The following is a 24,925-nucleotide window of genomic DNA, read 5'->3' on the forward strand; positions in this document are numbered from 1 at the left end:
GTCTCCTTTGCTGTTAAAACTTGTCTAGTCAAATCATTGCTGTGCTATGTTTTGTGGAATTTCTTATGAAGTACCTTATTCTTTTCATTTTTTCTAAGGTCAGATACTTCATACTGATGTAGTCTACTTGCATTCTGGACAAGGCTTCCGAGAGGCAGAGAAAATAAAGAGGCTTTTACTGAATTTCAGGTATGAAAAGGAACGAGCTTTTGTGTTCCTCTGTGGCCCAGCCAATCAGAGAGACCTTTGAAGGCCTTGGCTTGGAGGGAGGGATTAAGAGAAGTGCCTTGGTGAGGGAGATGGCACCTTGTAAAACACTGCTGGGGTGAACTGCTGGAGCACTCTACCCATGGACATTCCAGAGGAATGCCACTCCCTTTCTCTGCCACCATCAGTAAACAAGGTGGAAATAGGAGGTTCCTCTCCTTCCTCCACCATGGATCTGAGGAATGGATGTAGTAGTTAGAATTTTCAGAAATTATTTGACAGCATGTCATGTAATTCAGTCATAATGTCTTTAATATGGCTTAGAATACTCCAGAGTTTACATACCCATATCTAATTTTGGTTCCTTCTAGATGGGAAGAAAGCTAACTGTTCTTTAGATTGTGGGACAGTAAAATATGTCTCTACTGTCTCCTATATCAAATATAGAGGTTTTACCATATTCTATGTAAGTCTGGGGTCCACTTATGAAACAATGGAGAGGCTGCTTTGACACATGAAAGAATAAGAGCATCTTGTAGTAGTATCTGTGTATTCTGTACATTTTCTGTTGGTTGATTTCAAAACGACTTGAGCTCATCCAGTTTCTCCTCGTGTTTCTCCCTTGTAGTTGCAGCACAGTGGTGATTGGAAATGGCACCGCCTGCCGGGAAACAGAAGCTTACTTTGCTGACCTGATAATGAAAAATTACTTTGCGCCACTGGATGTTGTTTACTGGTAAGGATGTTAGGAACGTCTGTTTTCTTGTGAGGCACGGGAGCTTTTAATGTTCCTTCTGAGGTGAATTCTCCCTTCTCTTTTTAAGATACCCGTCTTATTTGTCTCTAGACCATTCCTTGCTGTTTAGGAGAGCTTTGAGGGCTAATGGAAAGTATCTGACTCTTGGAGAACTTTGAGGTAGAATGATTAGTGCAGCACAGTGTCCTGAAACCTCTCACAGAAGCAGCAAGTTAATGCTTACTTAGTGTCCTGGGATTTTCCAGGCTGTACATTGTGTGAGGGCTCCAGGTGACTGTTGGCTAAGAAGAAAAATGATGTACCGGGTTAGCTAACAGCTATGTGTGGATAATTTAGCCTTCTTCCAATGATTTGATACCTATGAATCAAATCATTGAGAGTCAAGGTAAATGTTAAGAATTAAAAGTATTCTGTGGTGGCTTTCCCATTTGTCTCTTGATAACAATCTTTCCTTTTGTATAGATGCACAGATAACTTCAGAATAACTTGGATTAGCGTGATCCCATTCCTCCAGCCCTGTCCCCCAAACAGTAGTTCTGCTTTCGTTTACCATCATTTCTGCACTTTCCTTTTGGACCCGAAATAGCCAAGCCTGCCGTTTCCGACCTACAGCAGAATCTTGAGTCCTAAAGGTTTTAATTCTAGGATTATTGTTGTTGTTATCTGCTGTCAAGTTAGCCCCTGACTAATGGCAACCCCATGTACAATGGAACAAAATGCTGCCCTGTCCTACACCATCTCCATGATTGGTTGAGGTTCGGACCATTGTGCTCAATAGAGTTTTCATTGGTTGATTTTCTGAAGTAGATTGCCAGGCCTTTCTTCCTAGTCTGTTTTAGTCTGGAAGCTCTGCTGAAACCTGCTCAGCATCACAGCAACACACAGGCCTCCACTGACAGACAGGTGGTGGCTGCGCATGAGGTGTGTTGGCTGGGAATCAAACCAGGGTCTCCTGCGTGGGAGGCGAGCGTTCTACCACTGAACCACTGCCGCCCCCCTAATTCTAGGATAGGGTAGTTATAATAGCTGATATCCAAGGGGAAGTACTACAGAGCTTGTTGAGAAATCTGATAACTTAAGAATATTCAACTGATGAGTAGATTACTGACAGGAAAAACAAAACACCAACATAAGAAGAAGGGGACAAGTATTTAGTGTCAGATTTTGTGTGCCAAGAGTGTAATCAAGGTAAGTCAGGGAAATAAGCTCAGGGTGACCAGAGAGGATGAGGTCAAAGTCAGAGACAAACTATAGGCGCCATGGGATCATGGTTCCAGAAGAAACACACTGAGTCTGCCTTAGCTTTTCTCTTTCCCCCAAGCGAGCCTGAAGAATACTCTGGGAACTGCAGACATGTACTCAGTCCTCTTGAGAACCTAATACAGGACCTGACATAGTTGATGCAGTTTGTATCAAGCTACTTCTCTGATTTTTTAAATTTGTTCACATTGATTTGATTTAACTATCTTGGCTATATTTGTGATTATAAATAGACCTTTCAAATTATTTAGTAGTAAAAGCTTCTTGAATTTCATCTGAATTTGCTTATAGAGTATGTATTCATTGAACTTTAGCCAGTGTATTGTAGGAGAAAAAGAACGAGCTTTAGAGTGAGGCAAATCTCGGTTCATCTTTTGTTTTACTAGCCACTTACTAGCTGTGCAGTTTTGGAAGAGTTTCTTAGTGTCACTAAGCTTCACTTTCCTTCGTCTTTCAAATGAGGAAAATAATACTTAGAGGATTTTTAGGAATATTAAAAGTGAAAGAACGTATGTTAAGACTAAACATGAAAGCTTCAATAAATGATATGTTTGTGCTTGTGAATATGCAGGTTTGTTTATATATATTTATGTTTATAATACATATCTATTTTATTTATATTTATATAATGTATAAGTAATACAATAATGTTAAAATATATAACCAATATACAGTTGACTAATAACTTATGTTAATGATATAATATTTAAGTATATGTTTAATTATATATACTTTATACGTACATAAAATTATTCTGAAATTAGGTAGAGACAGTGTTCTTGGGTAGGTTTGATAAAACAGCCTAAAGTTCATTTTTCACCCCTGGACAATAGGGGTAGTAATAATATCATCCTCACAAGTATAAGGTAGTGAAATCTGTGTCGGTCATGTTACTATGAGGTGGTCTGTCTTATGAATGGGTAGGGATGAGATACCATTTTAATTAAACCTCATGATAGGTGCTATGGTATAAGAAAGTATGTGGGCCCTGGAGATGGAACTGGGTTCTGGCTCAGCCAACTACATCTGTGATGACTGGCCACAAGTTTTTAAAACCTCTTTTAGCTTCAGGTTTTTTTTAATCTGTGGGAACATTGACCTGTTAGTGTCACTGTGATGATTTGAAATAGAATTTGTTAGATATCTTCTGTTTTTCAAGGTTGTTTTGCAGTAAATATTTTAGTTGCGAGCCAATTTTTGAGATGACGTACATCTTATCTGGAGCTCCTATTAGACATAATACAGTGGTCGAGGGGGAAAATATGGTTGTTTCATCTCAGTTGGGATGTTGGGAATAAATACTTTGAAAATAAATTTCAGTTGTCCAAGAAAATGTTACTACTTTTAGTTTTTAAGGTTTCTACAAAGCAGTGTAAGATTTTAATTGAACTTTTAGGTAAAAAAAGAGGGTGTACAGTAAGCAGTCCCTCTCCCCACAGTTGTCCCTCGTTAGCAACCATGGGTAGCTCTTTCTGTGCATTATTCTGAGATCATGATATCCATACATAAGGATGTATTTCTGCTAAAGCCATGTAATTTTTTTCTCTTTTGATGTATTAATAAGGTGAATTGGAGTAATAGATTTCCGATAACCAAACCATCTTTGCAGTTCTGATATTAACCCCTCTTTGTCATAGTGTGGTATTCTTTCAATGTGTGCTGGAGTCGGTTTCCTAGTATTATGTGTTCGTGAAGTCCTTAAATAATGCAAATGTCTAATCAATTCAAAGGACGTGCTTTAAGAAAATCATCTGTTTTACTTCATTTTGTTATCATTTTGCCACTTCAAAGTGCTTTTGGGAGGAAGCCGAGTTGTCTCCTCCATCATTTTGATTGTAAACCATGTTTTAATTGAAATTTCCATGTTTCTCTTTTTAGCACCTCCTGAACAGATAATCTAATATGCATTCCTATAATCTTATCAGCCACTCATCCTGAAAAACCTTTCCCTGACGTAACCACCAGTAGGTTCCCTTTTGTCTTCCTTCCAGCGTACTTTTTGCTTTGCCATACCTGCCGATAGGTGAACGTATGCCATGACTTATCTTTTAACTCGTAAATGCCACGCACGCTGATCTACCCATCCAGCTTTCCTCTGACCTGTTTCTCTCCCTGCTTTTAAAATGCTTCCCAAACTCTGATTCTTACTATAGGAGCAGTCACTGAAAACTGCAAATCCTAATCACCAAAGGAGGAAAAAAACCCTTTGGATTAAGTTGCCGAGTGTAGCTATGCTGTAACTTAGTCACATGTTGTTACAGCTGGAAATGTGTGTAAAAAGAATTCTGCAGTATTACATGGTGTTTTGTTTAACATATGTATGAGAAATGATTGGCTGTTTTCAGCCCTCTGACACATGTAGGCACTCATTTTTTGAATGTCTGAATGTTTGTTTCCCGTCATGTTAAATGATACCACTTGATTATTTTCTGGTTTTTTTTTACTCTTTAAAAAATAGACTGTTTTTTAGAGTACTTCTAGATTTATAATACTACTACACAGGAAGTACAAGGAACAAATCCCATGAGGTGTTTTGTTGTACTTAAGCAGGCTCAGAAGCTTTTTTTTTGAAATTATATTTCTCACACAACTTTTGGTAATTTAACTTTTTAGGTGAATTACTTATTGACAGCAGTTATAATAATCGACTGTGCAACCCTACCCTTAAACAGTGCAATTTTTCCATTACCGTTAACCCACCTTTTCCCTCTTCTTCCTCCTGGTAACCATCAATAAACTTTTTTCTGTATACATTTGCCTTTTCTTGTCTTTTTATGTAAGTGAGGTCATAGAATATTTGTCCTTTCATGATTGGCTTATTTCACTCAGCGTATTGCCCTTACCGTAGCATATACTAAGACTTCATTTCTCCTATTGGCTAAGTAGTATTCCATTGCATTTATGTACCACGTTGTTTATCCATTTTATGTCTGTACCACATGTTGTTTATCCATTTTATGTAGTTACCACATGTTGTTTATCCATTCATCTGTTGATGGGCATTTAGGTTGGTTCTACCTTTCGGCTGTTGTGAATAGTGCTGCAGTGAGTATTAGTGTACAAGTCTCTTTGAGTCTCTGCTTTCAAGTCTTTTGGGTATGTACGTGGGAGTGGAATTACTGGGTCATATGGTAGTTCTGTTTTCAGTGTTTGAGGAACCACCACACTGTTGCCCACAATGTGGTATCATTTTGCATTCACACCAGCAATGAATAAAGGTTCAGATTTCCCCACATCTTCACCAATATTTGTTTTTTTTTCTTTTTTTTGTCTTAGCCATCCTAGTGGGAGTGAATGGTGTCTCATTCTGGTTTTGATTTGCATCTCTCTAATGGCTAGTGACTCTGAGCATCTTTTTATGTGTTTGGTGGCCATCTGAATGTCCTCTTCGGTGAAATACCTGTTCAAGTCCTTTGCCCATTTTATGATTGGGTTGTCTTTTTGTTGTTAAGTTTTTGAAGTTATATATATATTTTTGTTATTAGATTCTTGTTAGATACATGGTTTCCAAAGATATTCTCCCAGTCAGTAGCTTGTCTTTTCACTTTTTTGGTAAAGTCTTTTGATGAACAAAAGTTTTAAGTTTTTATGAGGTCCCATTTATTTATTTTGTCTTTTGCAGTTTGTGCTTATTACTATATTAGATAATCCATTGCTGGGCCTGACATCATCACCTCTACTTGTTCTTCCAAGGATTTTATGGTTTTAGTTTGCACATTTAGGCCCTTAATCCATTTTGAATTGGTTTTTGTGTATGGTGTGAGGCATGGATGCTGTTTCATTTTTCTGCAGGTGGAAATCTGGTTTTCCTAGTACGATTTATTGAAGACTTCTCTCCACATAGAATGCTCTGAGCACCCCCGTCAAAAATCAGTTGACTATAGATGTGTGGGTTTATTTCTGGACTGTCAGTTCTGTTTCATTGGTTTATGTTCCTAATGTTATACCAGTACCAGGCTGTTTTGATTACTGTAGCTATATAAAAAGTATGTTTTAAATATATTTTCATATGTTCACTGGTCATTTGTGTTTCTTTTTTCGTGAATGATTGGTGTCCTTATTTTTTTTTTCTTCCTGTTGGAGGTTTTCATCTCATTCATAATGATTTATAAATGTCTTTATATATTAATGATTGATCCTGTATGTCACAATTTTATAAAGTATACAAATAGTTTTCCCTATTTTGTGTTTGCAATTTCAGCTTTATTTCATAGAGAGTTAAATTTTTAATTTTGTCAGCTTTATCAGTCTTTTTCTTTTTGGCTTTTGAGTTTTGTGTTATGCTTGTTTGGGTCTTGAACATTAGAAAGTATTATTGTATTTTTGTAGAAAATATGGACCTCATACATCCAAAAATATCTAGTTTTTGTTTATTTGTTCATTTTTTTAAATCCAAATCTCACTTCGGTTTTTATTTCCCTAACTTTTCTTTAAATCTTGTGACTTTTCCTTTTTAATCCACAAATCCTTGTTACCCATTCAGTTACTTACTTGTATGCCTGCTTTGAAATTTCATTCTCTAAGAAGCCAAAAATTAACTATAGAGAGCCTTAATCAGCTTAGGTTAACAAAATCAGAGACTAGAAGCCTGTTCCCTTCCTTCCTCACCGCATTGCCTTTCCCCTTCTCTTCATCCTTTTCTTTTATTCCCTTCCTTCTTTACCTCCTTAATTTTCTTGTTTGGTTGTACCATATTTTAGTCATTTCCTGTTGTTTGACAATTGGGTTATTTCCAAACCTTAATATATTTTTAAAGAGCCCTAGTGGTGCAGACAGTTAAGCCCTTGGCTGCTAACCAGAAGCTTGACTGTTCATAGCCACCCAGCAGCTCTGCTGGAGAAAGACCTGGCAATCTGCTTCCACGAAGATTACAGCCAAGAAAATTGTGAGGCAGTTCTGCCCTGTCATATGGGGTTACTATGAGTCAAAATTAACTTGATGGCACACAGTGTCAATAATAACAAGATATATAGTTAGTTCTAAAACCGGTACTAGACATGATAGGCCACAATTTCAGTTGTTATTTGCTATATTATTTATTAGGTATATTTAGTATGGCATTTGTAATGTGCTAAGGAGAAAGGGCATTTCTGCTTTTAAATTTACCATTGACAATTTAATCCGAAGAGTATTGATATTTTGATAAGAAAACCAAATATCAAATTGTTATTGTTCCTGCTTGCCGTTAGATGGCAACTTTATACTGATTCCTTTGTTTATTCTACTTATAATTTTTGAATCTATAAGGTGATATCTTTCAGTTCCTCAAAATCTTAATCACTACTCTTCAGATATTGCCTCTATTCCATTTTCTTTCTCTCCTCTCACTTTGAAATTCTAATTATATGTATTTTCACCCTTCTCACTGTATCCTCTAAGTCTTTTAACCTTTCTCTCTCTATCTCTTGTCTCTCTGGGCTGTATTTATTTTCTTCAGATCTTTTCTCCTGTTCACTAGCTTTTTTTTTTTTTTTTAACTGTTAAACCTGTTAATTTCAGTTATTATATTTTTCAGCTTCTAGAAGTTCATTGGTTACTTTTTCATCTTTATTGAGAGGTAATTGACGTATAACAAATGGCATGTATTTAAAACCTGCAATTTCATGAGTTTTGACATATGTGTACACTCGTGAAACTATCACCACAACCAAGGTAATGAATGTTGTTGTTAGGTGCCACTGAGTGAGTTTCCACTGACAGCAGCCCTATGTGTAACGGAACGAGTGCGCCCGGCCCTATGCCGTCCTCATGATCACGGTTATGCTGGAGTCCATTGTTGGCAGCCACTGTGTTTGTGCATCTTGTTGAGGGTCTTCCTCCATTTCCCTGATGCCTTCATTCAGCATGATGTCCTTCTCCAGGGACTGATCCCTTCTGTAACATGTCCAAAGTATGTGAGATGAAGTCTTGCAATCCTAGCTTCTAAGGAGCATCCTGGCTGTACTTCTTCCAAGACAGATTTGCTCGTTCTTTTGGCAGTCCATGGTATGTTCAATATTCTTTGCCAGCACCGTAATTCAAAGGCATCAATTCTTCTTCAGACTTTCTTATTCATTGCCCGGCTTTCATGCGCATATAAGGCTATTGAAAATGTCCTGGCTTAGGTCAGGCGCACCTTAGTCCTTAAAGTGACATCTTTGCTTTTTAACACTTTAAAGGGGTCTTTTGCAGCAGATTTGCCCAATGCAATGCAATGAAATGAATGTAATAAATATGTTCATTAAAAACCAAACCCACTGCTGTTGAGGCGATTCTGATTCATAGCAACCCCTATAGGACAGAGTAAAACTGCCCCAGAGGGTTTCTAAGGCTGCAAATCTTTTCGGATGCAGACTGACACAGTGTTCTCCCGTGAAGTGCCTGGTGAGTTTGAACCACCCACCTTTGGGTTAGCACCTGAGTGCTTTAACCACTGCGCCATCAGGGCTCTTATATATTCACTACTGCCCTCAAATTTCCTCATGCTCCTTCATAAACTGCTTTTTTCTTTCTTGTCCCTCAAGCAACCCCTGATCTGCTTTCTGTCACTCTAGTTTGCATTTTATAGAACTGAATGTAAATGGAATCATGCAGCACGCACTCTTTTGTCTAACTTCTTTCACTCAGTTTACGTGTCCTGAGATTCATTCATGCCGTTGCATGTGTCAGTAGTTCTTTTTGTTACTCAATAGTGTTCTATCATATGTACATACACCATTAGTTTGTTTATTCACCTGGTGACGGCCGTTTGGGCTGTTTCTAGTTTTTGGCTCTTGCATAAAGGTGCAGGAACATCCTTGTGTAAGTCTTTGTGTAGACGTATGCTTTCATTTCTCTTGGGTAAATTAATAACTAGGAGTGGAAAGGCAGTATCATATGGTAACTACATGTTTAACTTTTTAAGAAGCTGCCAAACTCCCAAAGTGATAGTACCATTTTACATTCCTGCCAGCAATGTGTCAGAGTTTCTGCTTCTCTTTATCCTCCTCACTGTTTGGCATGGTCAGTGTTGTTTTTAGTTTAGCCATCCTGGTGGGTGTGTGAGGAGTCCCTGAGTGGTACAGGTAGCCATGCTGGGCTGCCAACTGAAAGGCTGGTGGTTCTAGTCCACCCAGAGGCACCTCGGAAGAAGGACTTGGCAGTTCTACTTCCGAAAAATCAGCCATTGAAAACCCTGTAGAGTACAGTTCTGCTTTGCCACATGGGGTCGCCACGAGTCGGAATTGACTTGATAGCAAGTTTCCTTTTTTTTGGTGGCTGTGTGATGATATCTCATTGTGGTTTTAACCTACATTTTCGTGGAGACTAATGATATTGAGCATCTTCATTTGCTTCATTTTCTCTCAGTTTGTGGTTTGTATTTTCTTTTTTTTTTTTTAAATATAGTCTTTTAAAGAGCAAGACGTTTTAATTTTGATGAAGGCTAGTTTATCAATTTTTTTTCGTATTGTTCTTGCTTCTCAAGATCAGTGTGATTTTCCTCCGTGTTTTGTTCTAGACGTTTTACAGTTTTAATTCTTACGTTTAGGCATACAATCCATTTAAAGTTAATTTTTATTTATGGTAAGAGGTTCTTTTTTTTGGCATATGACTATTTCAGTTAGTTCAATACCATTTGTTGAAAGATTTTCCTTTCTCTTTGAATTACCTTGGCATTTTTGTTGAAAATCAATTGACTGTGTATGTGGGGTCCTATTGTGTTTATTTAATTGATGTATATATCTGTCTTTACACTAATACCACCCTGTATTGACTTCTGTAGCTGTATAAGTCATGAGATCAGGGAGTTTAAGTCCTTCGGTTTTGTTCTTCTTTTTTCAAAATCGTTTTGGTTATTCCGTTATTGTTGTTGTCATTTTTGTGTGCCATTGAATCGATTCTGACTCATAGCCACCCTGCAGGACAGAGTAGAACGCCCCATAGGGTTTCCAAGGCTGTAATCCTTGTGGGAGCAGATTGCTAGGTCTTTTCTCCCGTGGAGATGCTGGTAGGTTTGAACTATAGACCTTTCAGTTAGCAGCTGAGCACTTAACCATTGTAAAATCAGGGCTCCTCTTGGCTGTTTTATATTCTAGATTCCTCCATTTCTACATACACTATAGAGTCATATTTTCAGTTTTTATGAATGAGACTGCTGGCCTTTTGATTGGGATTAAGTTGAATGTACAAATTGTAGAGAATTGACACATGCAACCATTGAATTTTTAATTGAAGCTATTGGGTTTTTCATTCCTAGAGGTCTTTTTTTTTTTTTCTCCAAATCTGTTTGATAATTCTTACAGTTTCTTTGTTGTTTCTGAATATGTTTTCAAGCCTATCATTTCCTTAACCACACAAACATTTATTTATTTCATAGTCTGTGTGATAATTCTAGTATCTAAAATCCTTACAAGTCTGTTGTTACTACTGAATCTGCTTTGTGGTACTTTGTTTCCTTTTCTGCTCAGTTAATTTTCGTTGTAAACTCCTGATTTTCATGGAACTTTATCTGTGGGGATTCACGGAGGCTGGATTGTTAGTGAGTTCTTTCAAAGAGGATTTACATTTGCGTCCGGCTAGGTTCCTGGAATCACTACCATTTTGGGATCACTGATATTAAATTCTCAACTTGAGTTTTTTTTCTGACCACCTAGGTAGTGTGAATTTAGGCTGTAAACTAGGGAAATGGCTTATAGTTTCATATTCTCATCAGAGATTCCCCCCATATCAATCTGTGACAGGATTTGAGATAGTCCATTTTCATTGCAGTCCCCTGGGGCTACAGTATAGTGAGTTTATTTCTGGTTTGCCTTTATTCTCAGGGTTTAACTCTTTGAGATCCCATCCCTATATGTGTGGGGATAACCAGGGGAATCTCTTATTAACAACCATTTTAGGTGTACCATAGGCTTTATCTTCTGTTCCTCTAGTTCTGTGATGCTTTGTGAGACCATGACGATAGAAAATAAACTTCTGTTGGTTCAGCAAATGAATGAAAAGCTGAAAGTCAGGTTCAGAAGTTCAGGTTCCTGAATTTACTTCATTTTTTAGATTGAGTATTTCTTTTTTAGTCAACTCATTGATACGTTTAAGAAGATGTATTATAGCTGGGATCTTTAGTCTTTTTTAGTAAAAGGTTTTTTTTTGATCCAAGTAATTAATCTTCCATTTTACTGGGAAACAGAGGTCACTACGTGATTTTCTAATTTAAGCCCTGTTTTCAGATGCCAAAGACAAAGACAATAAAGGAGAATTAGAACATGATCATTTTTTTTAAACATTCTAATTTATACTTTTGAATTAAGTATTACTTGTTTTCTTTCATTTGTTTGAGTGTCTATGAAAACATATACATGACATATATTTTGTTCTCTGGCAGCTTAACATCCTTTTTGTTTTTGGAGCATGCCCAAAACAGAGACTTTGAAAAATCCAGAAAAATACAAAGAGGAAAATAAAAATTATTTCTAATCTCACCACTCAGGCCTGTACTAACATTCTAATACATTTTCTTCTAGTTTTTACTTGCACGTTCATTCATTCAACAAGTATTTGTCACATAACCAAAAAACCAAACCCACTGCCGTCAAGTCGATTCCGACTCACAGCAACCCTGTAGGACAGAGTAGAACTGCCCCGTTTATCACATAGAAATGTTTAATTGAATGAACCAAACTCAATAAGATGCAAGAAGAAAACTTTACTTACTACCCCTGTTCCTTGTTCAATTCATGTTTGAAATAGTTCTTTTTATTCCTTGCTGAAATCGGCACAGATCCCATAGCTTTTCAATCTCTTTCACTCATTGCAACAATGTCATTTCAGCACTTGAAATATCTTCTTCAGTGCAATAACCTATAAGTTAAATTCCACGTCAGGTCAGTTTCACTCTGGGAAACACTGGTTCACTTTAGGGGTTTGCAGGGAACATGGTTAGCTTCCTTTCTCTTTTCCTTCTTGTTCTGCTCTCCTCCCCAACTCACTAGCTGCATTTTCAGATCTCTCCACATTTGGCTGTAAGAGTCGAGAATATTAGCGAAAAGGAGCATAGTTTTATAAGGTGGGGACAGTTGCCATCTGGTGATAGGGCCGTCTGTGTGGTCCAAATACAACTGCTTTTTAGGGGGTATGTTTGAAGATTTTTTGTTTGTTTTTGTTTTTTGCGATTTCACCCATCGAAAACCTTTAACTGCCATTCCTGTGGCTTGGGAGATGTCTTCTCTGGTTGACTGGTTATGACTCTCCTGTCCCAGAACTGGGCTTCAGGCAGGCCCCTCTTGTGCTGGTCAGTTTGCTGTGCAGGCCTCTTGGGCAGAATCACTTTAAAGCCTCCTACACTCTTCCCCCTGTAGGCGCATTAGGCTCATACATCCTTGCCTATCCTCAAAGGGGGATCTGCAGCTTAGTACAGCTCCTTCCCCTTTTTATTGGCTCTCTGTCTCATATGCCTATGCTTCCATCCATTCTCTTATTCACCGCTTTCCCCCTCCACCCCGCCCCCCCCTTGTACTTTGTCTTCTGTGCCCTCAGAGGTAGCTGTTGCTTTTCAGTTTTCTGAGTCATCTTTCTAAGTCAGTACTTCCCTCTTGGGACACCCTGGTGGCGTAGTGGCTAAGTGCTACGGCTGCTAACCAAGAGGTCAGCAGCTTGAGGCTGCCAGGCGCTCCTTGGAAACTCTATGGGGCAGTTCTACTCTGTCCTATAGGGTTGCTATGAGCCGAAATCGACTCAACGGCAGTGGGTTTGGTTTTTTTTTTTTTTTTTGGTTTAAGTCATGTTTAGCTCCCTGTACTCCAGGGTGCATGTGGCAGGCTCACATAGTGCTCCCAGTAAGGCACTTTGCAGGGGATGAGTGGAAGACACCTTTCCCATGAGATGTTGGGGCAGCAGGAGAAATGACACCGCATCCCAGCAGCCTTCATCAGGAACTTCTCTCTCTCAACTGTTTCTTCTGCTCCTCCCCTCAAACACACATCCATTTTCTAGGACAGAGGCGAGTGATTGTTAATGTCGGCAAAACAGTCTTTGGAACTTCAACCACAACAAAAACATCCCATCATATGTGCTGTCATACTATCCACAAAGTACTATTCAATCCCCAGACTCTGTGGCAGACCCAGTATTAGGTGCTGTGACTGAGAGCAGTGGACAAGTCAGCCTTCCCTCTTGGGGCTTTTACTGTGGTGGGGAGACAAAAAAGCAGGTGTGTGCGTGTCTGTGTGTATTTGTATATACTGTGCCAGTTAATGATAAATTCTATATAGAGAATTAAAAACAAGGTAAAAGGATAGAGAGTGACAAGAAGTGCCATTTTAGATAGAGATACTAGAGATGTTCTTATCTCTTAGCAGCAGAAATTCTGTTCATGTGGTATGGCATGTGAGACCTATTTTAAGGAAGCGTACCTAGGTTGAGGAAACCCTGGTGGTATAGTGGTTAAGTGCTACGGCTGCTAACCAAAAGGTCAGCAGTTCGAATCCGCCAGGCGCTCCTTGGAAACTCTATGGGGCAGTTCTACTCTGTGCTATAGGGTCGCTATGAGTTGGAATCGACTCGACGGCAGTGGGTTTGGTTTGGTTTTGGTTTATCTAGGTTGAAGTGTGATGAATTTATGTCTTCACTTAGCCATGTCATCCAGATTCATGTCCTCACTTATCTTCACTTTTCCATGACATATGAGCTCTCCAGAGCCATGATTTTCAAATTGTAGGTTGCAACCTATTGGTGGGAAATGAAATAACTTGAGTGGGTCCCAACCAGCACTTATGAAAACAGAAAACAGAGTACATGTCATGTAGTAAGGTAGGTATTGGTTCGTGCACATTTGTCCCAGACAGATATATGTATCGTGTCCCGGGTTCTGATGTATGTAGTAAGGTAGGTATTGGTTCGTGCACATTTGTCCCAGACAGACGTATGTGTCGTGTCCTGGGTTGTGATGTATTTGTGATTGTAGGGCATGATCAGAATCACCAGTGCTTCTCAGTGTTGAGAAACATTGCTATATGAAATTCCATTTGTGATCCTTTAAAAATGCAAAGTTAAGAGAAAAAATATTCTCCAGGAGTCTCTAAGGAGAAATTGGGAAGCTTATAGAAATATAGTTAAGACTGCGTTATAAAAATTGCAGAAGATCTCTTAAGGGAAGGAACCAGAGCACTTGTTTTCGGAACTTGTTGGGATCTCTGAGCTGGATGAATGTGTTCTCGCAGTAAAATCATGAACCATGAGTCTTCCCAAATTCTCTGGAAAAAAAAGGTAAGTAATGGGTAGAATCTTCTCAATTAAAGTTCCTCATGTCAAAGAAAACTTTTCAAACACTTCAGTTAACACACGTCAAAGTTTTGTTATGATGTTGTTGGAAGGGTAAAGACTTCTAGTAGGCCAGTTCAGAGATGCATTCTTGGTATCAGCCTTTTATAGAAAAGAGAATATAAGATCATTACATTAGAAAAACAAGCAAAGATGCTTGGTAAAAGGTGATTAGGTGGGTGGGTGACATTTGCTAGGACAAGTTTTGCACCCACTTAAGTATTTCAGGAAATTACTTAAGAATTTTATCAAGAATGCTTACTCTTTCTAGAAGGTTTTTCATTCTACTACATAAGAAAAGCTTTTTGTCAAACCAGGTTTGGTAACAATTTTTATTTTATACTAATGCATTTTTCTTAATGTCTTGATACCTACTAGTATCTAGTATCTGTTTTATTATCCTTTGTATGTTTAAGCATATTAAGTTTAATATGCTAGTATCAATCATGATGTGAATAGAGCACAGTGACTTCCAGTGGCTTAGGCACCGGAAAAAAGTTGGGACCCAGAAGTAAATCAGCTTGTATGGACTGGGGATCTCCTGTCAGGTGTTGATCTTATAGCTCAGGGGCAGCCACCAGTTGCCTGTCAGTGCAGGCTGGCTTGTTGCTGTGATGCTCAACAGGCTTCAGTGGAGCTTCCAGACTGAGAGAGAGTAGGAAGGAAGACCTGGCCATCTGCTTCTGAAAATCAGCCAGTGAAAACCCTATGGATCACAACGTTCTCATCCCATTGTGCACGGGGGTGCCGTGAGTCAGGGACCACCTTGGCAGTGGACAGCGACAATAAATAACAACATACAAGGTGAAAAAAGTGTAAATAACCAAATGAGGTGTATAAGAGGAGAGTCCCTGATTTGTCAAAAATAATACAGGAAGACTAAAGTTTAAGGCTTGAACATCTCCATTACCTGCTTCCCCCCAAGTGCTAACCAAAAAAACGAAATCCGTTGCCGTTGAGTTGATTCTGACTCATAGCGACCCTATAGGACAGAGTAGAACTGCCCCATAGGGTTTCCGAGGAGTGCCTGGTGGATTCGAACTACCTACTTTTTGGTTAGCAGCCATAGCTCTTAACCGCTACATCACCAGAGTTTCCAAGTGGTAAGTATGGCATAAAGGCTTTTCGTGATTATATAAGAAAAAGAGAATGAGAAAAGGGAACCCACTGCTTGTAGATGATGTCATAATATTGATCAGTGGTTCTTTAAGTGGAATTACTCAGCTCCTCTTTTGCTTTGTGAGAAAGAATAATATTTGAGCTGAAAAGACAGAATAAGCGTTGATAAAAGAAAACTGGAATGTAACTAAAATAAGGTGATTGTAAGAGAACTTCTCTTTCTCTCTGTTTGTCTTTTGGCCTAGATGAAACATTTTCTGGAGTCCTGGGTAGACTAGTAAATAAAGTTTTGGTACCACTGTTGGTAATTGTTGAGAAATTGTGGGAAGAAGCACTAGAAGTTTGTAGAGGGGCAGGTGTTGCTTTGATGTTCCGACGGGGAAATAAGATGGATTATGCAAATGACTGTTGAATGTGATCTTGATCAGGCAAGATTATTATTAAATTATAACAGGATGGTTTGTGAGCCCTTGTTGGTTGCCACTGAGTCAGTCTGTGACTCATCATGACTCTATATACAATGAGACTGGACCTTTATGATCCATAAAATTTTCACTGGCTGATTTTCAGTAGATTGCCAGGCCTTTCTTCCTAGTCTTAGTCTAGAAGCTCCACTGAAACCTGTACAGCATCACAGCAACGCGCCAGCCTCCACTGACAGATGGGAGTGGTGGCTGTACTTGAAGTACATTGGCCAGAAGAAACATTAGAATGATAACCACTGGAAATCATCATGTCCTTCCCAAAAAGAAAACATGTTGGTCTCAGCCCATTTCATTTTTCGTTGGGAAAACTAGACTGGTCGACCCATCTGAATCTCAGCAATGCTCTGATGGTCTCTTAACACCCTTGTAGACAAGCTAGAGAAGTAGGGGTTTGGTTATGTGGCTCCCAAAAAGGTGTCGATTAACTAAAAGACTGAAGTCTGGTGTGAGGCCTCTGGGACATGTCACAGGCACTGTGTTGGTTAACGTTTTAATCAGTACGTCAGTCAAGGTTTGGAGGCATGCAGAATCTGTGGACATTGAGTTATATTAGAATCAGGATTAGAAAAATTTTTGGAAGACGAGTTGTTGGGCCTAATCTAACAAAATAAACCATAATAAGGATAAATGGCTTTTGTGCTGCTAGAGGGAATATTCGGTGGGATGATGGAATGATTCCTGAGGTTTCCTTGAACTCTTACCCGGGAAGATTCTAACAGAACACACCGCGTGAGATCTCCCCTGCCCTGAACCCCCTGGGCCTATTTCTTTTGCTTTGGTTTAAAAAAGTAATTACCTTCCATCAAATCAAGAAGTTTAGGGCTATAAGTCACGAGGTATCCAGCTATGGAAAGCTCATAATGTTAAGAAGGTGATACTGTTTTACATGGAGGGAAAGTTCTGGGTGCTCTTATTTCTCACCAGTACAGTGATTTTCCTTTTTTACGTGTGGTTACGATCAAATGCTTGGTGTTTAAACATTGAGTCTCCTCCGTCTGCAGCTTTATAGTAGTAGTGATAAAGGCCGTGATCTAGCCTTTCGACAGGGGACAGCCTAAAGTACTTTCTGAATATTAATTTTTTTATATTTAATAACAAGGTGATAAAAAATAATTTTTTATATTTAATAACAAGGTGATAGAGTATTTAAATTTCTCACTTTTTTCTATAACGATAGCTTAAGAAGCTATGCTATGATGTTCTAGAATTTTGTTGCCTTTCACATACTGAAGTTCCTGTCCTTTTCTGTGACCATTATAAACACTGTGACCCTCGTCTGTAAGATTTCCTTTCTGGGATGTTTATGGCATTAAGTAAATTTAAAAGTAAAATCATGTTTTACAGCCAGTATAATTTTATGTTAATTAGGAGTAAATGAGAAGTTAACAGATTTTTCAACTGCTCTTTTCCCAGGATGCTTGTGCTTTTGCCAAGGTGAGGTAGCCAGACTATTTAAAAAAAAAAAAGGTATATATGTATGTATGTAAATAAACCGCTTCAGTGAAGTATGTTGGGAAATGATGCGTAAGGAATTAATAATAGAGGCATATGTGTGTGTTAAAATACAGTGTGGATTCAGTTTGACAGTTTTTGATCAAAATAAACTGTTTTACCAGTTTTGTTACCCATATGTCTTTATGGCCCTAAATCCTGTTGAAACATCTGCGGGAGTTACCCCAGCCCCCTTAATTGTAGCCCCCTTGGCAGATCTGCGTTTATTGACTTAGATTAGAACTGGCCTGGAGCCCAGTGATGGTCATTTCTCCTCTTAAGGTTTTTGGTTACAAATCTGCTTTTGTTGCCAGATGCAATAAAGATTCTTGATTGTTTTTGTTAGTTTTATTATAAGTTCTTGCCAATGAGACAGTGCTTTCTAACCAAAACAGATGTTCTGTTCAGACAAGTGTATTTGCTTTAACAGAACCTAAAATATAAATTAAACAACAGTATGTTCAGCGTTAAGGTAACATTTGATGAACTTTGAGGTTTTATGAGTGTTTTTGATAACTTTTAGACATGGAAGAAATGATGATTATTTTGAGCAATTGTTTTACATTTGTTCTCATTCCATCTCAGTGAGTGTCTATACAGGCGCGCACTCCTGGGTCTTCCAAACCGCCATCTTACTGTAATCTTGGAGATAGAGTGGAGTTCGCCAATGTTAGTTCTACATCGTCCTGTTACTTCTTATTAAAGTACATACATCAGACAAACAGTATTTCCTGTCATAGAGACATCAATTAAGTAGAAAAAAAAGTAGTTTTTATGATTCTAATGCTTATAAATAGGTAAAATAATTGTACATTTCCCTTGCCGTCGAGTTGATTCTGACTCATAGCGACACTATAGGACAGAGTAGAACTGCCCCCATAGGGTTTCCAAGGAGCGCTGGTGAATTCAAACCACTGACCTTTTGGTTTACAGCCATAGCACTTAACCACTGTGCCACCAGGGCCCCATAATATAATTATACATACACCTTTCTATAAATGGTGTACTTAGTGAAGTTACCAAAACCCATTGCCCTTGAGTTGATTCCAACTCATAGCCACTGTATAGGACAGAGCAGGGCTGCCCCGTTGGGTTTCTACGGTTGTGATCTTTATGGAAGCAGACTGCCACATCTTTGTCCTGCAGAGCGGTTGGTGGGTTTGAACAGCCAACCTTTTGGTTAGCAGCCCAGTGCTTAACCACTGTGCCACCAGTACTCCTCCTAGCGAAGTTAGTAGCCATATCATAGGGTTGTAGTGCAGATCTTTTGGGCTTTTAGTGACTATTTCTGAATAGGGTCCAGTGCTGCCTTGATTTATACTGAATTCTGTGCTGTAGTAAATTGTTACAGCAAGGCGAATGTGTTATATCATGTAGCTTCTTTTTGGTCATAGTTCCTAGGGTAAATTAGATGTGTAAGGGATAAGACTACATCATCAGCAGATTAAGAATGGAACCAGTTTTACCTTTAGGCCAGTCTCATTCATACTGTCCTCTTTTCTTTGGCTTTAAACAGCTTGCTCTCTTCTCTCACCTTTGGCCAAGACTTTTTAAAAAATGTATTCAGCTGCTCTCTGGGGAGCATCGGAGTTTTTTCCCAGTACAGCTGTTGGGTTGTGCAGAACCTGTATGGCTCCGTCTCTTCTTTCAGTTGCACTGGAAGAATAAAATTTCTGGAATTCTTTGTTGTTCTTTTTCATTTGTTTGTATAGGACGTGGAGATTCAGGGGCTAGAAATTGATATTTGAAAATAGCAGTTCTTGTGTTTTATATGTGTTTTGGGGAGGAAAAAAATTCCCTTTTGAGTCTAATGTATTTTATGTGGTTAAATCTTGGTATTATGCACTTCTAACTTATTGAAATACCACTTTCAAGTTCCTTACATCCGTGCATTTCTAAGGTTACACCCAGCTTAATTCCCATTACTTTTCCGCTTCATAGCACTTGTATTTTGAAGGGACCCTAACATTTGGGTTCACATTATGATAATTAGGTTTCAGAGGGATGGAGGATTAAAAATGTCTCAGGTCTAGTTGCAGAATAAAGTTCAGAACCACTTGTAAAACTTGCCTGATTGGTGGGTAGAGGTGCTTTTATTTATTCCCTACTCATGCGGCATTAATCCGTGTTTCATCAGGTACCTACAGCGCTGTAATTCTAGATGTGACCTTGGGACTTGATTTCCTTCAGCTCCATTTTCTTTATTAATGTGCCATGAAAGAGGTACATGAAAGATAGCCAACATCAAAGCACCTTTTAAAGTAAAATGGTTGATAGGAATTCCCTGGTATTTAACACTGTCTGTCAAATGTTTCAGCTGGTTTGCATCCTTTTACAAGCTATTGCTTGCTGCAGTAAAAGAAATTTAAAGCAGTTGTTTTAAGTCTTTTGGGGGGCGGCAGGCTTTAGGGTGGTGATGGTAGTGGTGTGGCAATAGTTAGCCAGAGAAGAGAGTAAATGAGAAGGGAAGATATATTCTTTGTTGACTGTGCTCCTCCTAAGCTGTTTGTTTGGGTGTTTTCCCCTGGGGGGGAGGTTGTGTGTTCTTTAGTCCAACAAGGTATTTAGGATTACAGTGAGGACACACTCATCTTGGTTATCAGAAGATTGAAGAGGGTGACCAAAGGAAATTCATCAAACCTCTGTGAAGGAAAGAATAAAGGCAGTGTCAGTAGTTGTTTAATCAGTTTAATGGCACAGCCTGTTTAGCCTTTACTGAGCCATGTGAGAAAAAGCTTTTTTAAACAGAGTCATGTGGGAAACTGAGTCTTAAGAAAGAACAAAGGAAACAAGACTCAAAGGTTTGCCATCTGTATTGTGGAATATTTATTTTCCTATAAATGCGTGTTTTAGGAGCTTTCCGCTGTCTCTGTTCTCAGCGGGATACATGGAAGAACAACTTCTAGTTCAGTTGGAGCCTCTGATTCCTTCTTTGTTTCATAATAATGGGTTGGCTGTTTGATGTCCATAATTCTACCAACAACCTCTTCAAGGCAGTCTAGGCTTTTACTGTTAGGCACTTTAAAACTCTTCCAGCCTCTACCCATTACCCAATTCTAAAATTGCTTCTACATTTTAGATATCTCATAATTATCTAATGCTGCTATAACAGAAATACCACAAGCGAATGGCTTTAACAAATGGAAATTTATTCTCTCACAGTTTAAGAGGCCAGAAGTCTGAATTTAGGATGCTGGCTCTAGGGGAAGGCTTCCTTTCTCTGTCGGCTTGGAGGAAGTTCCTTGTCTCTTTGAGCTTGTGCTCCTGCGCGATCTTCATGTGGCTTGGCGTCTCTCTTCCCCCATCTCTGCTCCTCTTTCTTGCCTCATTGACATAATAAACATAACGTAATACTCACTGGGAGCCCTCGTGGCACAGTGGTTAAGAGATACAGCTGCTAATAGAAAGGTTGGCAGTTTGAATCCAGCAGCCGCTCCTTGGAAACCATATGGGACAGTTCTACTCTGTCCTGTAGAGTTGGTTTGAGTTGGAATTGACTCAACAGCAGTGGGTTTTTGGGAATCCTCATTGACATAACTTGGTCCTGCCTCATTACCATAACAAACACAACCCTTTTACAAATGAGATTATAACCACAGGCAGAGATTAGGATTTACAACACATTTTGGGGGGACACAATTCAATCCAAAAGAGTAATGCTTTTATTTTTTTCCTTATGACACTGGCTAAGACCTCTAGTATCAGGTGGAATAGAAGTGGTGGAGTGGGCATCCTTGACTTGTTCCTGATCTTTGGGGGAAAGCATTTAGTTTTTCACCATCAAATATGATGTCAAATGTAGGTTTTTCATAAATACTTTTAAACAAATTAAGAAAGTTACCTTCTTCTCCTAGTTTGCTGATAGTTTTTATGGTAAATAAGTGTTGAATTTTGTCACAGACTAATAAATTTATTGAGATTATCATGTGTATTCTTTTCCTATATATTGCTGGATTTAGTTAAAGATTTTTGTGTCTGCGTTCATAGGTGATATTGTCCTCTGGTTTTCTTATAATGTCTGTCTGATTTTGGTATCTCGGTAGTGGTGCCATCATAAAATAGGTTTGAAAGTGTTCTTTAATCTGTTTTCAGAATTCGTATAGGATTAGTTTTATTTCATCCTTAAATGAATGATAGAATTCACCAGCAAAGACTGTTGGACCTGGAGTTTTCTTTGTGTGAAATTAAAAAAAAAAAAATTATTAATATTTTAAAATCAGGTTTATTGAAGTATGCTTTACATCGGTAAGTTTCACTCTTTTTCGTATTCAGCTCTGTGAATTTCAACAAACATACAGTTGTGTAACCTTCATCACAAATAATATATAGAACCTTTGGTTATCCCTTGTGCCCCTTTGTGGCCAACCTCCTTCCCCTAAGCCCCTGGAAATTACTGTTTTCTCTCTGTATAGTTTTGCCTTTTCCAGAATGTCATATAAGTGGAATTGTACGGTGTGTAATCTTTCGAGTCTAGCTTCTTTCTCTTTGCATAATTCAAGACTCATCCATGTTGTTGCATGTATCCATGTTTCCTTCCTCTGTCATTGATTAGTGTTTTATTGTGTGGATCTGCCACAGTTTGGTTATTTATCACCAGTTGAAGGATATTTGTATTGTTTTGTGTGGGCATATGATTTTATTTCTCTTGAGTTTGCTGGAATTCCTAGGAATGGGATTTCTGGGTTATATGCTAAATATAAGGAACCTTGGTGGTACACTGGTTAAGTGCTTGATTGCTAACCAAAAGATAGGTCTGCAGTTGGAATCTACCAGCCTGTCCATGGGAGAAAAGCTTTATCTGCACCCGTAAAGATTACAGCCTAGGAAACCCTAAGGGACAGTTTTGCTCTGTCCTGTAGGGTTGCTGTGAGTTGGAACTGACTCGATGGCACACAACAACATGTGCTAAATATACAATTAACTTTTTAAGAAACTGCCAAGCCTTTTCCCAAAGTGGCTATACCGTTTTGAATTCACATTAGCAATGTATGAGAGTTTTAGTTGTTCTGGATCCTGACCAACTGTTGAAATTGTTAGCTTATTTTGGCTTTGTTTTATAATAAAAAAAAAAAAATTTTTTTAAATTAGGTATGCAGTCGTATCTCATTATAGTTTTAATTTGCATTTCCCTAATTACTAATGATATGGAACAACTTTTTATGTGCTTTTTTGTCATCTGTATCTGTTCTTTGATGAAAAGTCTCTTCGTACATTTTGCCTATTTTTAAAATTGAGTTGTTCGTTTTTGTATTATTGAGTTGTGAGAGTTTCTTTTTAATATATTTTGGATACAAGTCCTTTATCAGATATATGTTTTGGAAATATTTTCTCAGATTATGGAATAAACAGAATCTTTAAATTTTGATGAAGTGCAGTTTATCCATTTTTTTCTATTATGTGTTATCCTTTTGGTGTCATCCAGGAAATCTTTGTCTAATGCATAGTCACAAACATCTTCCCTGTGTTTTCTTCCAAAAGGTTTCTAGTTTAAATTGTTATTATTAGTTTCCATTGTGTCCATTCTGACTCACAGAGACCCCATGTACAACAGAATGAAACATTGACAGATCCTATGCTATCCTCATGATCGCTGGTAAGCTCGAGTCTATTGTGGTGGCCACTCTGTATTTTGGAGTGCCTTCAAACCTAGGGGGTTCATTTTCTAGTACTATGTTGGACAGTGTTCTATGATCCATAGGGTTTTTATTGGCTAATTATCTAAAGTAGGTTGCTAGGCCTTTCATCCTAGGCTGTCTTAGTCTGCATCATAGCAACGTGCAAGCCACCACAGAACGACAAACAGGTGGGTGGTAGAGTTTAAATTAGGTTATAGTTTATAGATTAAGTTAGGTCAGTTACTCATTTTGAGTTAATTTTTATATATGGTCAGAGAAAGTTTTAACTACAAATTCAACTCTTAAAAATTAATATAGGGCTTTTCAGGCTTTCTATTTCTTCTTGAGTCAGTTTTGGCAATTTGTGTCTTTTGAGGAATTTGTCTATTTCTCCTCAAGTTTTTGAATTTATTGGCACAAAGTTGATCATATAATACTCTGTTAAATTTATTAAAAAAATTTTTTTTTTTTCTATAGGATCTATAGTACTATCTACTCTTCATTCTTGATACTGGTAATTTATATCTTTCAGAGAAGTTTTTATTCACCAGATGTTCAAATATTCTGTAACTGTTTCTGTTAATGAACAAAGCTAGGGGAAAACTTTAGTAAGAGTAAAAAAAAAAAACATTGCCATCGAGTCGATTTTGACTCATAGTTACCTTATAGGGCAGAGTAGAACTGCTCCATGGCATTTCAAAGGAGCGGCAAGTGGATTCGAACAGCTGACCTTTTGGTTAGCAGTTGTAGCTAGCTGTAGCTGTTAACTACTGCACCACCAGGGCTCCTTAGTAACAATGGAAATATTGAAATAGATAAGAGGAGAAGGTAATGTAAAAAGGCATTGGGAATCCCAAAGGATGCTTAAAGAAGAGGTGGTCACGGGAGATTGTCCTGACAGTTAGGTATCAGTCTTATTTATTTAGTTCATCGAAAATTTCTTGAATGTTATCATAGCAAACAAGTGGTTTTGTATGGAATGTTATGTGTGAGTACTTGAAAAGATTTTTAAAGTACCAGCTCAGTTATTTTTATGTAATATCACTGAGTTAAGAAACTACAGAGGTCCATTTGTGTATTGTTTTGTACTACAGCATCTTTCCTAGTTGATGATATATGTTAGTTTCTTGCGTCTGGATTTTTTTGTCTTTCATCATTTTTGGAATTTTCTCAGCCATTATCTCTCCAAATATTATTTCTCCTTTTTTTTTTTTTATTCTTTATATTCTTTCCCTCTGGGACTCTTCTGTTGGACCTATTATATTGAACTGTCACATTTCCTCTTGCATGTCTTTTTATCATATTTTCCATATCTCTTATTCTGTGCTACATTATGATTTGTTGATTTCTTTCTGCTCTTTAGCTACGTGAGTCTGCTTTTAAAGCTGTCCATTATATTGTAATTTAAATTATTATATTTTTCGATTCTTTTTTATGCCTAGTTATATTTGATAGTCTCATTACCTGCTCATTTCTGTTGCATCTTTATCTTATTAAATATTTTATATGTAACTGCAGTATGTTCTGTATTGTATAAATATTGGGAGTCACTGGGTGGTGCAAATGGTTAAGAGCTTGGCTACTAACAGAAAGGTTGATGGTTCAAGTCTACCCGGAGGTGCCTTGGAAGAAAGGCCTAGCAATCTACTTTCAAACAAAATCAGCCGTTGAAAACCCTATGGTGGACAGTTCTACTGTGACATACATGGGATTGCCATAAC

General features: G+C 38.1%; 1 protein-coding gene across 1 annotated transcript in view; it reads left to right on the forward strand.

The window, feature by feature from the left end:
• SRBD1 (S1 RNA binding domain 1) overlaps nt 1-24,925 on the forward strand; it is a 232,976-nt gene that overhangs the window by 79,202 nt on the left and 128,849 nt on the right. The window contains exons 13-14 of the mRNA XM_049870618.1: nt 99-189; nt 836-943. Coding sequence (XP_049726575.1) covers nt 99-189; nt 836-943 — 199 coding nt within the window. The remainder of the gene's footprint in view (nt 1-98; nt 190-835; nt 944-24,925) is intronic.

This window comes from Elephas maximus, chromosome 26, assembly GCF_024166365.1.
Source record: "Elephas maximus indicus isolate mEleMax1 chromosome 26, mEleMax1 primary haplotype, whole genome shotgun sequence".
Taxonomy (NCBI): Eukaryota; Metazoa; Chordata; class Mammalia; order Proboscidea; family Elephantidae; genus Elephas; species Elephas maximus.